The 23,694-nt window shown below is 41.2% G+C and overlaps 1 protein-coding gene across 1 annotated transcript; it reads left to right on the forward strand.

The window, feature by feature from the left end:
- Positions 1-703: 703 nt before the first annotated feature.
- On the forward strand, positions 704-22,784 carry AK3 (adenylate kinase 3). Its single transcript, XM_070742591.1, has 5 exons — positions 704-1,085; positions 9,730-9,849; positions 13,865-14,037; positions 18,144-18,262; positions 22,393-22,784. The coding sequence occupies exons 1-5, from the start codon at positions 935-937 to the stop codon at positions 22,514-22,516; spliced, it is 687 nt and encodes a 228-aa protein (XP_070598692.1). The 5' UTR covers positions 704-934; the 3' UTR covers positions 22,517-22,784.
- The last annotated feature ends 910 nt before the right edge of the window (positions 22,785-23,694 follow it).

Genomic DNA, 23,694 nt, shown 5'->3' on the forward strand with positions numbered 1-23,694 from the left:
TAACTATGCCCCTTTGCCATTCATTCTGGGCTGGCCAGAACAGACCCAATGCGATAAAATAAAACTTCTTGCTCTTCCCTATGGATCGTTTTTGATTTTTTTGCAGCTCAGATCTGATCACTCTGACTGATGGTGATTTTACTGTACAAGTTGTTATATCTGTGGCATTTGTTTTCATGTAGGGGATAAAGGAAAAAAAGAAAGAAGGAAAGGAATGGAGAGGAAGGGGAAGGAAAGGAAGGGAAAGAGAAGGAAAGGAAGGGGAAGAAGGAAGGGAAAGGGAGGGAAAAGAAAGGGAAGGGAAGGGAAAGGAAAGAGAAGGAAAGGAATGGAAAGGGAAGGAAAGGAAGGGAAAGGAAAGAAGAGAAGGGAAAGGAAAGAGAAGGAAGGGAAGGGAAAGGAAAGAGAAGGGAAAGAAAGGGGAAGAAGGAAAGGGAGGGAAAGGAAAAGAAAAGAAAGAGAAGGAAAGGAAGGGAAAGAAAGGAAAGAAGGAAAGGAAGGGAAAGAAGAGAAAAAGGCAGAAAGAAAGAAAGAAAAGGAAAGGGAAAGAAGGAAAAAAGGAGGGAGGAGGAAAGAGAGAAAGGAGGAAGGAAATGAAGGAAGAAGAGAGAGAACTGTAAACAGAAGCTGTCAAACGGGGGAAGGGAGCCCCGCTGACGCCTCCTTTGCAGCGAGGCCTGTGGGCAGCCGGGAGGCCGGGCTTGGGGGCCGGGGGAGGAGACATTCTCGGCTGCCTCATGAACCAGGCGGCGGAGACGCCCATTTTCTGGAGTTGCTGAGCTGGTACCTGTCGGGCCGAGGCCAGGACCGGCGCGGCCCTCCGGAGCAGATGCCGCGGGTTTAGCGGGTGCCACTGCGAGCCAAGGGAGTTGGGAAGCGGGGCGACGACGCAGGGACTCCGCTTTTCGGTCCCATCCCGCCGTGCGGCTCGGCCATGGCGGTGCGGGCGGCGCTGATGCGGGCGCTGATCATGGGGGCCCCGGGCTCCGGGAAAGGCACCGTGTCTTCCCGCATCGTCCAGCACTTCGCCCTGAAGCATCTCTCCAGCGGGGACATCCTGAGGGACAACATGAATAAGAAGACAGGTAAGGAAGGCGAGCGGGGACGCCGCTGCCTCAAAAGCCCACACGTTTCAGAGAACCGCAGAATCGCTCTGATCTAGAAATGCAACGGCTGTATTGATTATTCCAGTGTTTCCAAACCTTGGCCACTTGAAGATATTTGGACTTCAATTCCCAGAGTTCCCAAGCCAGCGAACGCTGGCTGGGGAATTCTGGGAGTTGAAGTCCAAATATCTTCAAGTGGCCAAGGTTGGGAAACACTGGGTTATTCCAGGGGAAAGGAGAACATGCTTTGGGCGAGCCTGATTTATTGGTTCACCTGTTGCATTAAAATCCATGGTTCACTGAATACCAGACGATTAGTAAGGTGCACCAGAGTGCCTTCCGTCCTCTGTCCTAATGTTTCTCTTTTACTAGTATCATGTATATAAATATTATATCTTTGTATACCACCAATACGTACTTGACAAAATAAGTAAGTGTGTGTGTATGTACACACACACACACACACACACACACACACACTGCTCAAAAAATAAAGGGAACACTAACACATCCTACATCTGAATGAATGAAATATAGTGGACAGTTTGATTTCACAGAAGTTTGATTTACTATATACTGTATATATATATACATATAAACCAGATGCTCAGCCCCGAGCCTAGTGTGACATGTGAACCAAGGCCTAGTTGATTCCAGATTTGAAATCCTGAAAGAGAAGGGTTACAAAATAGTTGAAAATAGTTGCAAGACTTGTAGAATGAACAGCTTGCAACTACTACATAAAGCTCTGGTGGGCAAGCTTTGTAACAGTATTCAAAGAGGATTCCGAACACTCTTCAAACAGTATTGAAAAGTGTTCGGAAACTTCAGATCATGCAGAATGCGGCCGCAAGAGCTATCGTAGGGCTACCTAGATTTGCCCACATCTCTCCAACACTCCGCGGCCTGCATTGGTTGCCGATCAGTTTCCGGTCACAATTCAAAGTGTTGGTAATGACCTTTAAAGCCCTACATGGCATCGGACCAGAATACCTCTGGAACCATCTTCAGCCGCATGAATCCCAGTGACCAATTAGGTCACACAGAGTTGGCCTTCTTCAGGTCCCGTCAACTAAACAATGTTGGTTGGTGGGCCCCAGGGGAAGAGCCTTCTCTGTGGTGGCCCCGGCCCTCTGGAACCAACTCCCCCCAGAGATTAGAACCGCCCCCACCTTCCTTGCCTGTTGTAAATTGTTAAAGACCCACCTATGTCGCCAGGCATGGGGGAATTAAGATACCCCAGGCATATATAGTTTATGCATGGAATGATAGTGTTGCTTGGTTTTAATGTTGGGTTTAAAATGTTTTTTAATATTAGATTTGTTATACTGTGTTATTTTGTTGTGAGCTGCTCCGAGTCCACGGAGAGGGCGGCATACAAATCTAATAAATTATTATTAATTATTATTATTAGGCTCTTCATGTCGATTTGGGTTTTGTTTTTTGTTTTTTTAAATTTCTCCAACATTTATTTTTTCCATAGCATACGGCAGTGATGGCGAACCTATGGCACGGGTGCCACAGGTGGCACGCGGAGCCATATCTGCTGGCATGTGAGCCGTTGCCCTAGATCGGCTCCAACATTCATCTCTGTGCCAGCCAGCTGATTTTTGGCACGCTCTGGGAGGGTGTTAATAATAATAATAATAATAATAATAATAATAATAATAATAATAATAATTTATTAGATTTGTATGCCGCCCCTCTCCAAGAACTTGGAACGGTTTTTGGCTTTCAGAGAGCCTCCAGAGGATGGGGCAGGGCATTTTTACCATCCCCTGGCTCCAAAAAAGCCTTTGGAGCCTGAGAGGGGAAAACACGAGCCTACTGGGCCCACCAGAAGTTGGGAAACAGGCCATTTCTGGCCTTCAGAGAGCCTCTGAGGAGCAGGAGAAGCTGCTTTCGTCCTCCCCAGGCTTTGAATTATGAGTTTGGGCACTCACACAAGCACGATAGCACCCCCCACACTATTTCAGCCCCCAAGGACAAAAAGGTTCGCCGTCCCTGGCATATGGTATCCCTGTACCCCGGGCAATGTATGTAACTGCCATCAATAATCCTTTCCCAACTACCATTAAAATATCAGTGCTGGAATTAAATGGATCTACAAGTGCTCTCATTGATTGATTGATTGATTGATTGATTGATTGATTGGACTTATATGCCACCCTTCTCCGAGGACTCAGGGCAGATCACAAATGTTATTAATATACACAACTATGCAACTAAACTCTGGAGTACATTAACCTTAGCAAGAAAGTTACACAACTCTCTGCAGATTCTTGAGGACATTAACCTTAGCAGCTGCCCTCTTGTTTCCATCTGATCAGTTCAGATCAATATTTCAATGGGGCAGTTAGTGGATTTATGGTTGGAATACAGACATAGCAGAGTACTTTCCCCTAAACTCTGGAGGACACTAACCTTAGTTAGATACAACTGTTCCTAAATTCTGGAGAGCATTAACCTTAGCATGCTTTAATACTCTCTTTACAGGGGTTCTTGAGGGCAAAAGAATTCCTGAACTAAGGTTGTGTCCTTATGCAGAATGGTCCATAAAAACCATTGTGTTCTGTTCTATTATATTATGTTTTTTTATTACCCTTTTGATGAAATGCCCAGGCAATTCTGATATGCTTTATATACAATTATTACCAGATCAGTATGATTCAATTTCAGTAAATATGGTCTAATTCTATTAAACTGTTAGTAAAACAAGGCATTCCTTGATTTTTATCCATGAACGTTGATCTAGACATAAATTGTTTTATTTTGCTCCATCTGATTGTGCTGATGAGTGACAATATTAAAGGTATGCATGTATCTTCCTTTTTATTGCATCAGAATAAGTATCCTCATATCCATCCTTTTTTAATACATCAATTTAGAATTTGGGGAGAGATAAATTGTCCTGGAGAAAAGTTATGGGGTTGCTAGGAGTCAAAAATAAAGTGATGGCACATCTTATATTAGCACTGGAAATCACAAAGAATAAAGAAAGTTCTGTTGAATTGGACCCAAATCCTATCCTGTTCAAACTTTTCAATGAAAACACATTTTGGCAGATCTTCTGAAATGCAAGGAATATGTGGATGCTGATCTTTTAACTGGTTTTATTATTATTTTAAAAACTATTATCTGAATTGTTAATTCATTATAATATGCTCTTTTATATATTGTAACACATTGTTTTTCCTTTGTACATTTCAAAGTGATGTTTAGAGAGCCAGACTGGTGTAGAGGTGAAGGCAGCAGGCTAGAAATTAGGACACTGTGAGTTTTAGGCACAAACCTAGCTAAGTGATCTTGGGCCAGTCACTTTCTCTAAGCCCTAGGAAGGAGGCAATGGCAAGCTACTTCTGAAATCTTGCAAAGAAAAATTCAGGAAAGGCAGCCTTGAACATGATTGAACATAAGAAAAAAGGTGATACTTAGAAATATGCTGTGTCTGAAATTCAGTTTACTTCACAATTGACAGGCGTTGGGTTGTTCTACTTCGTTTATAACTTTTCCAGTTGAACAGATAAAATCTGTTTAGTTTCTCAGCATCATTCTCTGATACGTTTTGTATAACAGCCTATGGCTAGCTGACAAGACTGAAATAGTTTTAAATAGATCTATATTAGTCTCCCTTTATTTCTTTGTCTCTAAATACAAATTTAACATACTGTACTATATTGTACAGAACCAGGATATAAGAAGGCTTGTGCTTAACCTGCAAAGCCCAAGTTTTCTGAATTAACCACTGTGATATCTGAACACTACAATAATCCATTAATCTGTAATCTATTAATCTATATTCCATATTAGAAAGAGGGGTTGTAGAGAATTTGACAAATGACTTGCCTCACACCATAGTTCCCTCTAAGCTGAGCAGTGAGCAATCGCTCACTTAAAAATCATCATCAACTCAGAGTTTTCCAAACCTGCCCAGAAGCCGAGAGGGAAAGAGTGAGAGGGAAGGAGAGAGAGAGGAAGAGAGGAAGAGAGAGAAACAGATAGAAAAAAGAGAGGAAGGAAAAGAGAAAGAAAAAGAATGGGAGTAAGGAAGAGAGAAAGAAAATCAAAATCTAGTTTGAAACTAGCTCAACTATTTAAGTGGCATTTTGATATTGATAGAGTTGCCCTATTATGAGCTCACTGTTATAGACACACAGTACAGTATTTTATTTTGAAATTCTCTGAGAAAAAACAGGGTGGGTTTTTTGTTTGTTTGTTTATTTATTTATTTATTTATTTATTTATTATTTTTGTGCCCCCCAGTCCCAAAGGGACTGCCGCTCAGACACTATACTTTTCCGCCCACCCCCCCAAAAAATTAGAGGGAACACTGCCTCACACCTTGAATTATGTTTACAAACATGGTGAAACAGACTTGAGATTATGTTTAAGTACTATAACCTCATTTTTCCACAGTGCGTATGCAGTATGGGTAGTTCTTGAGTTATGATCACAATTAAGCCCAATATTTCTGTTGCTAAGTAAAACATTAACTGAATTTTGCCCCATTTTACAATTTTTCCTGCCACAGTTGTTAAGTGAATCACTGAAATTGCTTTGTAAAAATGGTTGATAAGTGAATTAGGCTTGTAAATTGACTTTGCTTGTCAAAAGGATATAGAGGTGATTGGCTTCCAGGACACTGTAACCATCATAAATATGAACCAGTTGCCAAGTAATCAAATTTTGATCACATGACCCAAGAGATGCTGCAAAGGTTATAATTGTGAAAAACTGTCACTTTTTTCAATCCCCTTGTAAATTCAATCACTAAATGAACTGTTGTAAATCGAGGACTACCTGTAATATTAATAGGAAAAAAACAGTCTGAAATTTGAATATGTAAAAAAAACCCAAAGTAATCGATATGTATTGGATTATTTTTTAGATTTCTAAAGATTAGCATAAAATCACTAAAATATATTTCCTGTTATTTTGATTGCAGAATTTCCTCTGCACGCCCTGAAGTCATCTAGCCAGTTTAAATAGTTTCAAGTTCATATAAGTTAAACATTTACTTGTACCGACACTTAAAAGTTAATGCCAGTGAGCTTAAAGTCTTGCTGTTCCCAAAGCATGTGAGCAGCCGCAGAAAGTGTGTTTAGTAATAGAGAAAGAACGCAAGGGAGCACAGATTGATTTTGATTTTATTGGATTTTATTGGATTTGTATGCCGCCCCTCTCCGTAGACTCGGGGCGGCTAACAACAGTAGTAAAACAGTATATGACAATCCAATATTAAAACAGTTAAAAACCCTTATTGTAAAACCAAACATACATACAGACATACCATGCATAAAATTGTAAAGGCCTAGGGGGAAAGAGTATCTCAGTTCCCCCATGCCTGGCGGCAGAGGTGGGTTTTAAGAAGCTTACGAAAGGCAAGGAGGGTGGGGGCAATTCTAATCTCTGGGGGGCGTTGGTTCCAGAGGGCTGGGGCCACCACAGAGAAGGCTCTTCCCCTGGGTCCCGCCAAGTGACATTGTTTAGTTGACGGGACCCGGAGAAGACCCACTCTGTGGGACCTAACTGGTCGCTGGGATTCGTGCAGCAGAAGGCGGTCCCTGAGATAGTCTGGTCCGGTGCCATGAAGGGCTTTATAGGTCATAACCAACACTTTGAATTGTGACCGGAAATTGATTTGCAACCACTGCAGACTGAGGAGTGTTGGTGTAACATGGGCATATTTGGGAAAGCCCATGATTGCTCTCATAGTTGCATTCTGCACGACCTGAAGTTTCTGAACACTTTTCAAAGGTAGCCCCATGTACAGAGCATTACAGTAGCCGAGCCTCGAGGTGATGAGGGCATGAGTGACTGTGAGCAATGACTCCCGGTCCAAATAGGTCCGCAGCTGGTGCACCAGGCGAACCTGGGCAAACGCCCCCCTCGCCACAGCCGAAAGATGTTTCTCTAATGTGAGCTCAATAAAGATTGAGATTTTTTTTCTTAGGGCAAGAAAGAAGATGTTATTTGCTTGAGCGATTCATGAGTTCTCCCTTCTCTATAAGACAATGAGAAGATTGTGAGATTTTCAAGTTGTGTTTTATGAAAGATTTAGCATATAGGAAATGGAAAATGGGGGAAATGATTACTGATCATCATTTAACATAAATGATTGTGCTCTTTAATAATTAGATGGCCTAGAGACGTTGGTAGTTGAACATAGATCTTTTTAATATTTATATTTTCTACTAATCTAGATGACATGTCACAATATATATTGCTAGTCTATGATATGCCATACACTAAATAATAATAAACTATTGTTTCTTTTCTTTAATAAAGTCCTTACTTTATGCTAAAAATTTGAATGGTACATGATGGCCAGCAGTGGTCTACGACCTGGAATGCTAAATTGCGCTCACCACCGCGGCTCATAGGTTCTTGCGGGACCAGCGTGATTTTGCTGTTGCACCTGTGGAGGTAGCAAAATTGCGCACGAAGCCGCAGGTAAAACTTTGCCGAAACACGGGTGCAATTTTGCTACCTCTATAGGTGCAGCAGCAAAATTGCACTAATCCTGCAAGAATTTACAAGCCGCGGCAGCGAGCACAATTTATCATTCTGGCTCGTAGCCCACCGCTGATGATGGCATAGATGCTAATTCCAAGGTGATATTTGCATTTTGTTAAATTCAGTATATTTTAAAAATTAAACTTACAGAGGCAGTAAGAAACACCTCTATGTTCAGGGAAGTGTACTGTCAAGAACTTATGTGTGAGATTATTGGATGCACTTCCTGCTCTTTGCTATTTAAGCAGCATACTAAATTGCTTGACTCCTATCAGTAGAATTAAGTAAATACATATACAGCTTTCCAGCTTTATAGTTTGTTTTACCTTTAGCATTTGTTTAATGTTTCTTTCAGATTGGAATCTCTGGTTTCTTGATTTTCCAAAAAAACAGAATTAGAAGCAAATTATAAACTTAAATCTGAAATGATGCAGTTAAAAATAAACAGTGATAGTGTAGGAAGGGCCATTATTTGAAGGGAAACGTAAACATGTAATAGATGCTATTATGACAGCCAGTTTGCAAGTGTGGTTATATAGTCTAGCGCTCTCTACAGTCCCTAAATCCCAAAGTAAACCACAATAATTCATTAGCGCCCTATTTGATCTACCAATGTTTATTTAATAGCCAAAATCATCCCAAGTTGTGGAATACTTCCAAACCAAGCAGCATGACCATAAACAACCTTAAGAGCCTATTAAGTAGCTGATCTGGAAAATGTCCAATGAAACAAAATGGAAATTTAATGAAGTGATTTGAACGGGGCAGTAGATGGAACTGAAGTCTGTAACTGTAAAAGGAGAGGAAAGGAATGAATTAGCTGTAGGAGCCAGAAAGCAAAGATTCTAGCTATGGAAAGAAAGAGGAACAAGAAGATATCTGTCATCCATAAATACTGAAACTCAAAAAATAAGCAATAATTTGAGGAATACGTATTTTGAGCAAGAATACAGTTTGATTTTGGTTTTGCAAGAGGATATTTTTTGGGCCAGTATTTCTTCTAACCTAGAAACATAGAAACATAGAAGTCTGATGGCAGAAAAAGACCTCATGGTCCATCTAGTCTGCCCTTATACTATTTTCTTTATTTTATCTTAGGATGGATATATGTTTCTCCCAGGCATGTTTAAATTCAGTTACTGTGGATTTATCTACCACGTCTGCTGAAAGTTTGTTCCAAGGATCTACTACTCTTTCAGTAAAATAATATTTTCTCATGTTGCTTTTGATCTTTCCCCCAACTAACTTCAAATTGTGTCCCCTTGTTCTTGTGTTCACTTTCCTATTAAAAACACTTCCCTCCTGGACCTTATTTAACCCTTTAATATATTTAAATGTTTCGATCATGTCCCCCCTTTTCCTTCTGTCCTCCAGACTATACAGATTGAGTTCATTAAGTCTTTCCTGATACGTTTTATGCTTAAGACCTTCAACCATTCTTGTAGCCCGTCTTTGGACCCGTTCAATTTTGTCAATATCTTTTTGTAGGTGAGGTCTCCAGAACTGAACACAGTATTCCAAATGTGGTCTCACCAGGATTCTATATAGCGGGATCACAATCTCCCTCTTCCTGCTTGTTATACCTCTAGCTATGCAGTCAAGCATCCTACTTGCTTTCCCTGCCGCCTGACTGCACTGTTCACCCATTTTGAGACTCTCAGAAATCACTACCCCTAAATCCTTTTCTTTTGAAGTATTTGCTAACACAGAACTGCCAATACAATACTCAGATTGAGGATTCCTTTTCCCCAAGTGCTTTATTTTACATTTGGAAACATTAAACTGCAGTTTCCATTGCTTTGACCATTTATCTAGTAAAGCTAAATCATTTACCATATTACAGACGCCTCCAGGAATATCAACCCTATTGCACACTTTAGAGTCATCGGCAAATAGGCAAACCTTCCCTACCAAACCTTTACTGAATGTGCTCATTCTTAGTGTGATAGCAAGACCTGATTCTCTGGGGAAAATGTATTTTGTTTAAAAATTGTTAATTTCCCCACCAATAAAAGATGAATGTTTTAAGTGAGAGCAAAACAAGACTATAACACAATTGCAAGGTCCCAGCTCATTGAGATTTTCCTGTTCATTCTTGCTTCCACAGAAATTGGCAGACTGGCTAAGTCATATATTGAAAAGGGGCAATTGATTCCTGATGACGTCATGACCCAGCTGATGCTAAGTGAGCTGAAAACACTAGATCGGAACCACGTGCTGCTGGATGGTGAGAGATTGTGTTGTACCTTTTTGTAAATGAAAGGTAGTTTCCAGCTAGTGAACCCTATATGTTAAACATAGGATGTTGGTTGATGATAAGATTTTGGCATGAATCAAGATCAGCGGTGAGCTATGAGCCAGAACACTAAATTGCGCTCGCCACCGTGGCTTGTAACTGCTTGCGGGGCCAGCGCGATTTTGCTGCTGCGAGGAAGCAAAATCATGCATGGAGCCGCAGATGCACCCGTGTTTCAGCATGCGCGGAAGCAAAAAACCTCACCAAAACACGGACACACCTGCAATTCCATGCACAATTTTGCTTCCTCCACAGGTGCAGCAGCAAAATCGTGCTGGTTCTGCAAGAACTTATGAGCCGTGGCGGCGAGCGCAATTTAGCATTCCGGCTCATAGCCCACCGCTGGTCAAGACTGACTTGAAGGCTTACACACATGTATGTAAGTTGGATTCTTAAGCATTGGCTATAAAAGAGCTTGGATCCATCCAGTCATAGAAAAAAGATACAAAACAAAAGTGTCAACATTTAAACTGTCAACAGTTAGGTCCCATAGAGTTGGCCTTCTCCGGGTCCCGTCAACTAAACAATGTCGTTTGGCGGGACCCAGGGGAAGAGCCTTCTCTGTGGCGGCCCCGACCCTTTGGAACCAACTCCCCCCAGATATCAGAGCTGCCCCCACCCTCCTTGCCTTTCGTAAGCTCCTTAAAACCCACCTCTGTCGTCAGGTATGGTGGAATTGAGACTTTCCCTTCCCCTAGGCTTATAAAATTTATGCATGGTATGTCAGTATGTATTATTGGTTTCTTAAATTGGGGTTTTTTAAATTAACTTAAATATTAGATTTGTTTACATTGTATTATTGTTGCTGTTAGCCGCCCCGAGTCTACGGAGAGGGGTGGCATACAAATCTGATTAATAAATAAATAAATAAATATTACCAGAGCTTTGTTAGACAAAGGATGTAAAAGTCTGTTCAAGCCCCTAAAGCAGAGATGATGATGATGATGATGATGATGATGATTATCATTATCATTATCATTATTATTATTATTTATTAGATTTGTATGCCTCCCCTCTCCGTAGAGATGGCAAACCTATGGCATAGGTGCCACAGGTGGCACGCGGAGCCATATCTGCTGGCACACGAGGCGTTGCCCTAGTTCATACATCATAATGTACTCCCTGTCAGTGACTACTTCACCTTTAACAACAACAACAACACAAGAGCACGTAATAGATACAAACTGAATGTAAATCGCTCCAAACTTGACTGCAGAAAATACGATTTCAGCAATAGAGTGGTCACCGCCTGGAACTCATTACCTGACTCTGTTGTTGCTTCCTCCAACCCCAAAATCTTCAACTTTACATTATCTACAATTGACCTCTCCCCTTTTGTAAGGGGCGTGCATAAGTGCACTCATGTGCCTAATGTCCCTGTCCTACTGTCTTATTATCCTTTCTATTACTACGTTCTACTTATGTTATGTTACGTTAATATGTTCTATAATACTATACCTGTTTGACAAATAAATAAATAAATAAAAAATAAATAAATAGTTCAGCTCCAATGTGTATATGTGTGCCAGCCAGCTGATTTTTGGCTTACACAGAGGCTCTGGGATGGTGCTTTCCAAAGATTTCCTTTGTTCTGTTCAAGGTTGCTTGTTTTCTTGCAAATGTTTCATTACCCAAACTAAATAACATCATCGGATAATGTTACCTAGCTTGGGTAATGAAAAGTCTGTAAAAGTCTGAACCGAAGTTCGGAGAGCACCAAGAACTCCCTCCTTTTTCATTTTTCTCCATGCCGCACGCACGGGGCATGTAACTTCCCATCACTTCTTAGTATGTGTTTCTTAATGGTCATCTGCATATTCAGCAGCTTTCACATTATAATTAGTTTACAAGTTACTAAAGTTCAAGTCCATCTATGTGATTAAAAAAAATCCTCGCCCTTGGCAAATTTGAACCCGTTCTCTTTATCAGGCTCTACTAGCGCAGCTTTCTTTGTTCCTTCCACAACTAGCAACATTAATCCAAGAAAGGTTAAAGAACTAAAAATATATGACTAAAGATTAAATATGAATGAACTAAAAAGAACTAGAAAAATTCTTAAGAGCATTTATTTATTTATTTATTTATTTAATTTAGTTTTATTTATTTTTATTTATTTTATTTTATTTTATTTATTTGTTTATTTATTTGTTTATTTATTTGTTTATTTATTTATTTATTATATTTGTATGCCGCCCCTCTCCGTAGACTCGGGGCGGCTCACAACAATAATAGAAAACAGTTCATAACAAATCTAATAATTTAACGATTAAAAAATGAAACATTAAAATCCCCGTTATTAAAGCAGACATACACACAGACATGCCATACTTAAATTGTATAGGCCCGGGGGAGATGTCTCAATTCCCCCATGCCTGACGGCAAAGGTGGGTTTTAAGGAGTTTACGAAAGGCAGGGAGGGTGGGGGCAGTTCTAATCTCCGGGGGGAGCTGGTTCCAGAGATTTGGGGTCACCACAGATAAGGCTCTTCCCTTGGGGCCCGCCAAATGACATTGTTTAGTCGACGGGACCCGGAGAAGGCCAACTTTGTGGGACCTAATTGGTCACTGGGATTTGTGTGGCAGAAGGCGGTCCCAGAGGTATTCTGGTCTGATGCCATGAATGGTGCAGTGGTTAGAGTGCATTACTGCAAGCTACTTCTGCTGATCATCGGCTGCCAGCTGTTTAGCAGATCAAATCTCAGTAGGCTCAAGGTTGACTCAGCCTTCCATCCTTCCAAGGTGGGTAAAACGAGGACCCAGATTATTGGGGGCAATATGCTCTGTAAACCGCTAAGAGAGGGCTGTAAGGCACTGTGAAGCAGTATATAAGGCTAAATGCTATTGGTTTTGCTATAACATTAATTAGAGACAGCTAGTTTAGTCTAGTGCAGTGTTTCCCAACCCTGGCAACTTGAAGATATTTGGACTTCAACTCCCAGAATTCCCCAGCCAGCATTTGCTGGCTGGGGAATTCTGGGAGTTGAAGTCCAAATATCTTCAAGTTGCCAGGGTTGGGAAACACTGGTCTAGTGGTTGAGGCACGAGGCTTGGAAGCAGAAGACACTGAACAAGTATTCCCTGAGTCATTAAGGCTAGCTGAGGGACTTTGATCCAGTCACTCTCTCTCAACCCAACCCACAGGGTTGTTGTTGTGGAGTACATAAGAGGAAGAAGCTGTATTGGACATGTTCACTGTCTTGGGTGGTTTATCAAACTAATAAAGGTGGGATACAAACAAACAGAATCTAATTACAGTGTTCCCTCGATTTTTGCGGGTTCAAACTTCGCGGAAAGTCTATACCACGGTTTTTCAAAAATATTAATTAAAAAATACTTTGCGGGTTTTTCCCCTTTACCACAGTTTTTCCCACCTGATGACATCATATGTCATTGCCAAACTTTTGTCCGCCTTTAATAATATTTTTTTTAATAAACTTTAATAAATAAACATGGTGAGTAATAATCGAAATGGTTGCTAAGGGAATGGGAAATTGTAATGTAGGGGTTTAAAGTGTTAAGGGAAGGCTTGTGATACTGTTCATAGCCAAAAATAGTGTATTTACTTCCGCATCTCTACTTCGCGGAAATTCAATTTTCGCTGGCGGTCTCGGAACGCATCCCCCGCGAAAATCGAGGGAACACTGTACTGAAAACATTAATGCGAGAAACCCCACTCAGCTGCTGCCAACATGGAAACAATATTGTTTCCTCCTTGCTTATTTGACCCCTATGACAATCATTAAGTGTTGTACCTCATGATTCTTGACAAATGTATCTTTCCTTTTATGTACCCTGAGAGCATATGCCCCAAAGACAAATTCCTTGTGTGTCCAATCACACTTGGCCAATAAAGAATTCTATCCATCAGCTTGATTAGGCTCTAACTTACTGGCAGCTTGTTTCTGCGTCTTTAGCTATTTGCAGTGGCGTTTTGCTTTTTTCCATAGGTTTCCCCAGGACTGTCCCACAGGCTGAATCGCTGGATAAGGTGTGCCCAATTGACACCGTGATTGTTTTAGATGTGCCTTTTGAGACCATCAAGCAACGTCTGACTGCACGCTGGATTCATCCTGCTAGTGGCAGGGTGTACAATCTTGAATTCAACCCTCCCAAAGTATCCGTAAGTTGTATCTATTTTTAGTGCAGCCATGCAAAAACAAATACAGAAACATAGAAGACTGACGGCAGAAAAAATCCTCACGGTCCATCTAGTCTGCCCTTATACTATTTTTTGTATTTTATCTTAGGATGGATCTATGTTTATCCCAGGCATGTTTAAATTCAGTTACTGTAGATTTACCAACCACGTCTGCTGGAAGTTTGTTCCAAGGATCTACTACTCTTTCAGTAAAATAATATTTTCTCATGTTGCTTTTGATCTTTCCCCCAATTAACTTCAGATTGTGTCCCCTTGTTCTTGTGTTCACTTTCCTATTAAAAACACTTCCCTCCTGAAACTAATTTAACCCTTTGACATATTTAAATGTTTCGATCATGTCCCCCCTTTTCCTTCTGTCCTCCAGACTATACAGATTGAGTTCATGAAGTCTTTCCTGATACGTTTTATGCTTAAGACCTTCCACCATTCTTGTAGCCCGTCTTTGGACCCGTTCAATTTTGTCAATATCTTTTTGTAGGTGAGGTCTCCAGAACTGAACACAGTATTTGAAATGTGGTCTCACCAGCGCTCTATGCAGCGGGATCACAATCTCCCTCTTCCTTCTTGTTATACCTTTAGCTATGCAGCCAAGGATCCTACTTGCTTTTCCTACTGCCCAACCACACTGCTCACCCATTTTGAGACTGTCAGAAATCACTACCCCTAAATCCTTCTCTTCTGAAGTTTTTGCTAACACATATTGAAAGCTATCTGCTGTTTATGAATGTTCACCAACTTATACATCGAATCCCATCATTTCCAGTCAAGTGTGTGCTCTCTGTTGCTAACCCCCGAAAAAAGTTCATTGTAATAATAAAAAAAGTTGTGTTGTCTTTAAATAATTCTGTGAGGCAGGCTGGGATTAGAGTTAATAATTATTTCTCTTCTGTTGTGATGAGTAAACTATTAAAATCATAGCTGTCATGATTTAACAATATCCGGACAACTATGTTTAGTTGGAAAATTGCTCATCTTTTGCAATCATCACAATGTAAGGACATAAATTGGCACTTATCACTTCCAGAAACTATATATCCTATTGGTAATTAAAAAGGAAATTGAAGTATCAGCCTGCTGGGTCAAGAAGCTTTTGATGCTGGGCCTCAGACTTAAAAATAAAAGTCATTTTTAAATATCTGAAATAAACTAACATGAGATTTCAGTTATTATTTTTTAGCAATATTCCTTTGGTGATTATGTGGAGATCTTAAACTGTTGCATATGCTATACACAGCCTGCAGAGATTATCGTATCATTTTTTAAATTTGTAACTAAAAAGCAGAGTAAAAATTGTTAGTGATGACATTTGAGCAATATTTTCATTAAGAGTATTTTAATCACTGTTAATAGTTTTTATATTTTTTCAAGTGACAGAAAGTCTGGAAACAGACAATTTCCTTTATAGGTATGTCATTAATGCCTCCATAAGGCCATTCTAGCTGAGTCCATAACTTGATTTTTTAAAATAAAGTTGCAATTTGTTTTTACTGTATATTCTTGTACATACAATAATAATAATGTGGGTTTTTTTTTAGAAATCAGCAATGATCAAACTTTGTAATAATAGTAGCAATGTTAGCATGCATTAAAAAAGATTGGACACATCCAGTAAATCTCTTCAGCAATTAACAGACATTTAAAATATTGGGCAGGAGAAATGATGGTTTCTATGACAATTAGAAAGCTGGTTTGTATGACACCCCAGGGGGCCAGACCAGATCTCCCCCTTAGAAACATAGAAGTCTGATGGCAGAAAAAGACCTCCTGGTCCATATAGTCTGCCCTTATACTATTTTCTGTATTTTATCTTAGGATGGATATATGTTTATCCCAGGCATGTTTAAATTCAGTTACTGTGGATTTATCTACCACATCTGCTGGAAGTTTGTTCCAAGGATCTACTACTCTTTCAGTAAAATAATATTTTCTCATGTTGCTTCCTCTTTCCCGTTTTCCTTTCCACGCACACACACCCATTTGCAGCTAGGAGAAAGTTGGAGCTCGCCATGAATTCCCCACCCACGCATGTGCTCCCTCGGGTCCAGATCAAAGGCTTGCATGGGGGTGGGTGGAAGGGACACACACACAAACACGCCTTTCTTGGCGAGGGTGGATTGGTGCATGCGGTCCCGCTCCCTCTCGCCAGGCCGGCGGCGAAGGTCCGTACAGGGTTGAATTGCGGTGAGGTCTCTCTCTCATGCGCAAAGCCACTGCTTCATTCCCCCCCTTTATTATTATTATTATTATTTATTATTTTATTATTTATTGGATTTGTATGCCGACGCTCTCCGCAGACTCGGGGCAGTTAACAACAATGATAAAAAACAACATGTAACAATCCAATTAATAAAACAACTAAAAGCCCTTATTATAAAACTAAACATACACACAAACATACCATGTATAACTTATAATGGCCTAGGGGGAAGGAATATCTTAACTCCCCCATGCCTGGCGATAAAGGTGGGTCTTGAGTAATTTGCGAAACAAGGAGGGTGGGGGACGTTCTAATCTCTGGGGGGAGTTGATTCCAGAGGGCCGGGGCCGCCACAGAGAAGGCTCTTCCCCTGGGGCCCGCCAAACGACATTGTTTGGTCGACGGGACCTGGAGAAGGCCAACTCTGTGGGACCTTATCGGCCGTTGGGATTCGTGCGGTAGAAGGCGGTTCTGGATGCATTCTGGCCCAATGCCATATAGAGCTTTAAAGGTCATTACCAACACTTTGAATTGTGACTGGAAACCGATCGGCAGCCAGTGCAGGCCACGGAGTGTTGCAGAAACGTGGGCGAATCTAGGGAACCCCACGATGGCTCTCGCGGCCGCATTCTTTGCTGCGTCCCTCACCCTCCTCATCCCTTCTTCTATCATCCCTGTGAAGGGAGTAGTCTCCCTGGCTGGCAGGAAGGGTGTTGGGCGAACGCCCGGGTGCGTTTGGGGAGCTGCAGCACCTTTTCAAGGGAACACAAGGAGGGAAATTGGTTGGTTCCTCCTTTAAACCCAGTTTGCCAAACGTGGTTCAAAAAATCAGGACTTTTAAAAAATGCCGCGGGACGTGGGATAAATTGCTAAAAAGCGGGACTGTCCCGCCAAATGCGGGACGTCTGGTCACCTTAGGCCAGTGTTTCCCAAACGTGGCAACTTGAAGATATCTGGACTTCGCTGGCTGGGGAATTCTGGGAGTTGAAGTCCAAATATCTTCAAGTAGCCAAGGTTGGGAAACACTGCCTTAGGCTTACATCATATAAAAAATACACATTTTTCTGTGATAAAAATGTAGGTAGGTGAGGATGCTGCAAAGCCCCTGAAAGGAACAAGGTCTTCAGAGGGGCTTAGAGCAACCCCAGCCATGGGGGGTCACTCACGAATGCGAATCCTAGAAAGAAAACTTGGACACATTTCTCTCCAGGTGAAATGACACAGTACTGAGCTGCGCACCTCTTTTTATTGGGGGGAATATGCAAATAGGATTGTTTATATGTACATGTCAAGTGATATATAAACATCCAATAACGTAACTCTAAGATATGACACAACTTCCGAGTCCTTCCTATCTACGTATGGCACGTAACTAGTTTCTACTGAACAAATGTCTCTCACGGCCAATTTTCTGGGCCCCTTTGTTGTTAATACGGCTATCTCCTGTTTACCACGAAGCAAGGTCTTTTATCGCAGTCTTCGTCCTGTTTACCCCAGGGAATGTAAATTGCGTCTTTTGATCACACAGTTCTTTTCTTGTTGACACATTCTTGTTATTCGAGGAGAGTTACTTTGAGCCGCTTTATGGCCAGTCACTTCCTAAGCAGATTTTACCAGAAATGCAGACTCACTATGTGACCTTTATGTACAGTCCTTTTCTGGCTAATGAAGTCGGAGTGTATGAGGCATTTATGTCAGAAGTCCAGATATCAAATGCTATCCTAACATTATGCTATGGCAGCTACAGGTAGGAGTAGCAGTTTATAGCCCAACTCAAAAACCAGAGAGCATACAGATTCCATAGAAGAAGACTTATAGAGGTACAAACTGCTAGTGTTCTTAATATGGAACCTCCTTTCCCCATAAACAGGGCCGTGATGATCACACAGGGGACCCTCTTGTTCAGCGTGATGATGATAAACCGGAAACAATTATGAAGAGATTGAAATCTTACGAAGCAGAAACCAAACCTGTCCTGGAGTATTACCGGTAAGCACATTTCAGTGTGCAATTATTTAGTCTAATGCTTTCTCTTTAATGTCGCTGCGTCAACTTAGGGATGTTTCAGATGTGCTACTCAAACAGTGAGAAAGGAAGCTTAAAGCATGGATTTTTGTCTTCCAACTGATGGGGTGGTCCAGGACAGTGAAGGTGAACCTTTTCCAGCTCGGGTGCCAAAAGGTGCTTACGAGCACAATAGTGTGCAGGTGCGTGCCCCCACCCATAATGTAATGTCCTCCCCCTGCGCATGCACACGAACTCCCCACTGCCCCCCCCCCCCCCCACATATGTGCACAGGCCTTATTGAAGTCTCCAGTCTTCCAGTAGGCCCATTGGGTTGTTTTTCACTCTCCTCGGGATTCAGGAGGCTTTCCTGAACTTTGGGGAAAGTGAAAATGGCCAAAAAGGAGGTCGAAAACCAGCTGGTCAGCCTGCATATGTGTACTGGAGCTTACATAGGGCAGCACCTCATGTGCTCTCAGATATGGTTCTGTGTGCCACCTCTGACATGCGTGCCATCCATTTGTCATCTCTGGTCTAGGAGAAAACAGAAGATATTCTGGAGTCTGTGTTTACACCTGAATCTGGATAACTAAGAACCAATTAAGCTGAGATTAAGTCTGCTTATAATCACACAGGTGCACCTCAGGACTGTATATTGATTTTCATTCATCCATCCATCCATCCATCCATCCATCCATCCATCCATCCATCCATCCACCCACCCACCCACCCACCCACCCACCCACCCACCCACCCACCCACCCACCCACCCACCCACCCACCCACTCAGTCATTCATTCATTCATTCATTCATTCATTCATTCATTCATTCATTCATTCATTCATCCAGCACTCCTGTAAGCCCTTTTTAAGTCCTGCCTGCATGCTCTATTATGAAGAACACTACTACTATTTCCTGCCTTTGCACTCTTACCAATAGCTCTTCCTCCATGCTCATGTTGGATTACATCCATGCTTTCATATTTCCAGAGGGAGTCTTTTGATTTTCTATTAGTAAAAAGAGAGGCATTTTGATACAGCGATACATTAGACCCTAGCCCCCTGGCCAAACGAATGTAGTGTATATTTGTTGTGTGAACAGCAATAACTGATTTTAATGCTACGGGGGGTTTAGATTAAATGTTTTAAATTAATTGCATTATGATGTTGCATTGTTTTTTATATATTGTAAATCACCCCAAGTCCTCGGGGAGGGGCAGTATATTAATCCAATTAGATAGATAGATAGATAGATAGATAGATAGATAGATAGATAGATAGATAGATAGATAGATACTGCTGCTTGTGTAAATGGAAATGTGCATACTTGCATGCCATGGTTTCGATTGGGCCGAGGCCTGGGGATTGGGAATCTCTGCTTTAGAGTCAAATCAACCCTGTTATGGAGTCACTTGGATTTGTGTAACACCCAAACAATATTTCATGAATACTGTGCTCTGGGAACCAAAAGAGGACTTGGCTATAGTAACATCCGTCATTTCCTAACCAGCCCCTGCAAGATAATTGCTACTGAGAAATTGTTATCTGTCCTTATTTCTTGGTTATCAACTGCTGACTGAGGCAATGGCTTTATGACTGCATCCTTAGTTTTTATCCTCCCGAAAGTTGCTGGTTACTCCCATCAGCTGGGATGTTTTCAGTTGTGGTTTATTATTTTACTGATGATTAAAGTTATACTTTGCCTTTCTCTTTGGATAAACAGTCGAGATAGTTTGCAGCCGTCAAAGTATATTTTAGAAAACACAAGTCATAAAGTGCTGAAACTGTATCATTAAACTTTGCAAAAGAAACATGTTTTGGCTATTTTCCTTGGGAGAGAAGACTAAACACAGCCCCCCCCCCTCCATGATTTGAGAGCTCTAACGAGAAGGGCCTCTCCACATGCCAGATAATCCAGTTTCTGACTGCAAGGCCATCTTAGAAACATAGAAACATAGAAGACTGACGGCAGAAAAAGACCTCATGGTCCATCTAGTCTGCCCTTATACTAATTCCTGTGTTTTATCTTAGGATGGATATATGTTTATCCCAGGCATGTTTAAATTCAGTTACTGTGGATTTATCTACCACGTCTGCTGGAAGTTTGTTGCAAGGATCTACTCATTCAGTGAAATAATATTTTCTCACGTTGCTTTTGATCTTTCCCCCAACTAACTTCAGATTGTGTCCCCTTGTTCTTGTATTCACTTTCCTATTAAAAACACTTCCCTCCTGAACCTTATTTAACCCTTTAACATATTTAAATGTTTCGATCATGTCCCCCCTTTTCCTTCTGTCCTCCAGACTATACAGATTGAGTTCATTAAGTCTTTCCTGATACGTTTTATGCTTAAGACCTTCCACCATTCTTGTAGCCCGTCTTTGGACCCGTTCAATTTTGTCAATATCTTTTTGTAGGTGAGGTCTCCAGAACTGAACACAGTATTCCAAATGTGGTCTCACCAGCGCTCTATATAAGGGGATCACAATCTCCCTCTTCCTGCTTGTTATACCTCTAGCTATGCAGCCAAGCATCCTACTTGCTTTTCCTACTGCCCGACCACACTGCTCACCCATTTTGAGACTGTCAGAAATCACTACCTTCAAATGTCTGTCACCTGCTGAGCCAAATAATGTCCTAAGTAGAGAATAAGAATTGATAGAAATTATATTAAGGAAGCAGTATAGCTTGACGGGGCCGCTCTGAATGAACCAGTCGGCTTGAAGTATTTTATTTTATTTATTTATTTTGTCCAATACACAATAATACACAATGAAGGTTATAGAGGATATAGTAGAGAAGAAATACGAGATAAAGGAGAGACTATAGGACAGGGGACGGAAGGCACTCTAGTGCACTTGTGCACGCCCCTTACTGACCTCTTAGGAATCTCACTTAGCAACAGGAACTTTGGGCTCATAAGTCATGGATGCCTATATGCATTTTATAAAAGTTTGTATACATGTACAGTAGTCCCTCGCTATACCGCGCTTCACCTACTGCTGCTTCACTTCATCGCGGGTTTCTGAGGAAGTCGATTGGCAGATTTAAACAGCCCGCCGAACTCGATCGGCAGGTTTTTCAAAAAAAATAATAATCTAAAATTGTAAATACTGTATTTAAATACTGTATCTAAAATAAATACTGCGTGGGAAGGGTTTATAAACACTTAAAACAATGAAAACTTACTGTTGTGATTCCGTCTGAGGCTCCTCAGGGAACGGCTGAACCTCTGCCGGCTCCATGCTCAGAGGGGGAGGATGAGGAACAGGAGGAGGAGGAGGAGGCCCAGGCAGACGGGGAGGAGGAATATCAGGCCGAGGGAGAGGGAGAACAGCCAGAGTCCCCCGGGGTGGAGCTCTCCGCAGCAAGCAGCCTGGAGTCCTTAGATGAAAATGCTCAAGCCATCATCGATCACAGGCAGAGAAGAGCAGAACAACGAAGGGGACAATTAGCCAGGTACTTCCAGTCCTAAATAGGTAACACCTGGGTTTGGGTGTGGTTCTCCCCAGAAAGACTGAAAAGGCAGACCCACCCTTCCTGTCTTGTGGAGTAGTATCTTTGGGAGTCCTGGGACCTGGCTGTGATCTTTGGCGTCTCTGATTCTGACTTGTGGCCTTGAAGGCTGAAACCTTGGGGAAAAAGGCGTGGGGGCTTATTCTCTACAGTGGTGTGTGTGCCAGCAAGAAGTCTGCTGTATTGTCTGGCCGTCAGGACTCTGCTGTGAAGTCTCATAGCCTGCCTGTTGGGAAGAACAGGTTTTTCTCTGTGTTTATTTTTCAAACTATAAAGTGCTTTTGCTTTTACCAGCGTGTCTGGCTGCTTTTTCCAGTTGGTGTTGAAGTCTGGGGGCACCCAGACAGAACACTTACCAAACAATTACAATATAAATACTTAAATAAGTACTATCAGTCGATAAATTCCCCATCGCGGATTTCACCTATCGCGGCCAGGTCTGGAACATAACACCAGGGATAGGTGAGGGACTACTGTAGTCTAGAATCTTACTTTTTTTTGTTTAATTGATCTCCCATACTAGACGCTCAGAATCTAAGAGTTGAGAGAAAAACTGTTAATGTGCAAATAACTAATGTAGCTCTTCTCTTCTCCCTAGTCAAAAAGGAGTGCTGGAGTCTTTTTCTGGAACAGAGACCAACAAAATCTGGCCTCATGTTTATCGTTTCCTCCAAACGAAGCTGCCTGAAGTAAACCAGAAGGGGAGTGCTACTCAAAGCTGAACATGATTTGCTTTAGTAATACAGGGAAACTACTAATATATGGCTAACTATCCAGTTGCTAGCAATCTTTGAAATCATAAAAATTCAGAAACGGACTTTGGTGGAATTATGAGCTTGATCTATAGCTGGCTGAAATCTGATAAAATGACCATGTTTTAGTTCTGTGCCAAAATCTGGTAGGATGATTGACTGCTAATTTTTTTTGTACTGGGTATACCTGGATTTTGTAAAATGTATTTAATAATAAACTCATTTTTAGCAACATGTAGTTAACGTATCCATGGAGTTTGTCAAGAAAAGGTTAACAGATTAAAATCAATCCCATTTTGAGAATTGACACAAGACCCCTTAAAAAGGATGTAGACAAGGTCATAGTTAAAAAATGAGGTAGTAGCCTGTCCTCTACTCTATACATGTTGCTGGGCACAAGACTTTTATAAACGAATAGTAATCTTAAATATATCTGTCTACTATTTTGGATACTTCCCTGAAACATCTATATTAAGAATTCCGACTGAAAACTGTTTAGAACGTTTTTTCCCAAACTTCTAGACTACTTTCATCAATATTTTTCACAATGTTCCAGTGCTTTGAGCTACTATAGCTGACAGATCTTATGCTAGCAGTCATGAAAGTGAACTTTGTACCATCATGGTTTTTATATTTTGGGTGGATACATCTTTTCCCTTCTGGGCATTTAGAATTTAATAGAATTAGGTTGTTGTTTTTTCCAAATCTCCCACCAGTTGTAGATGTTGGGTGGTTTTTTTTTTTTAAAAGCTGATAGCAGTAGTGTAGAAAGATGCTTCCTTTTCTAGAGATTCTGGGTGGAATTAGTAATTTAAGAATAAAGCAGCCATTTTGTTTCTTCAAATGCACTATAATCTCTGGTGTATCACAAACCCTTCGCTCCCTTATCCCACAACAAATTCTATTCAGCCAACTGTTAATTCAATTCAATTCATTAGATTTGTATGCCGCCCCTCTCCGAAGACTCGGGGCGGCTCACAACAATAATAAAAACAATATTCCAGCGAAAACAAATCTAATATTAAAAAGCACATAAAACCCTATCATATTTTAAAAAGCAAACAACATATACGTACCAAAACATAAATATAAAAAAGCCTGGGGGAAAGGTGTCTCAACTCCCCCATGCCTGGTGGTATAGATGGGTC

The sequence above is a fragment of the Erythrolamprus reginae genome, chromosome 2 (assembly GCF_031021105.1).
Source record: "Erythrolamprus reginae isolate rEryReg1 chromosome 2, rEryReg1.hap1, whole genome shotgun sequence".
Lineage (NCBI taxonomy): Eukaryota > Metazoa > Chordata > Lepidosauria > Squamata > Dipsadidae > Erythrolamprus > Erythrolamprus reginae.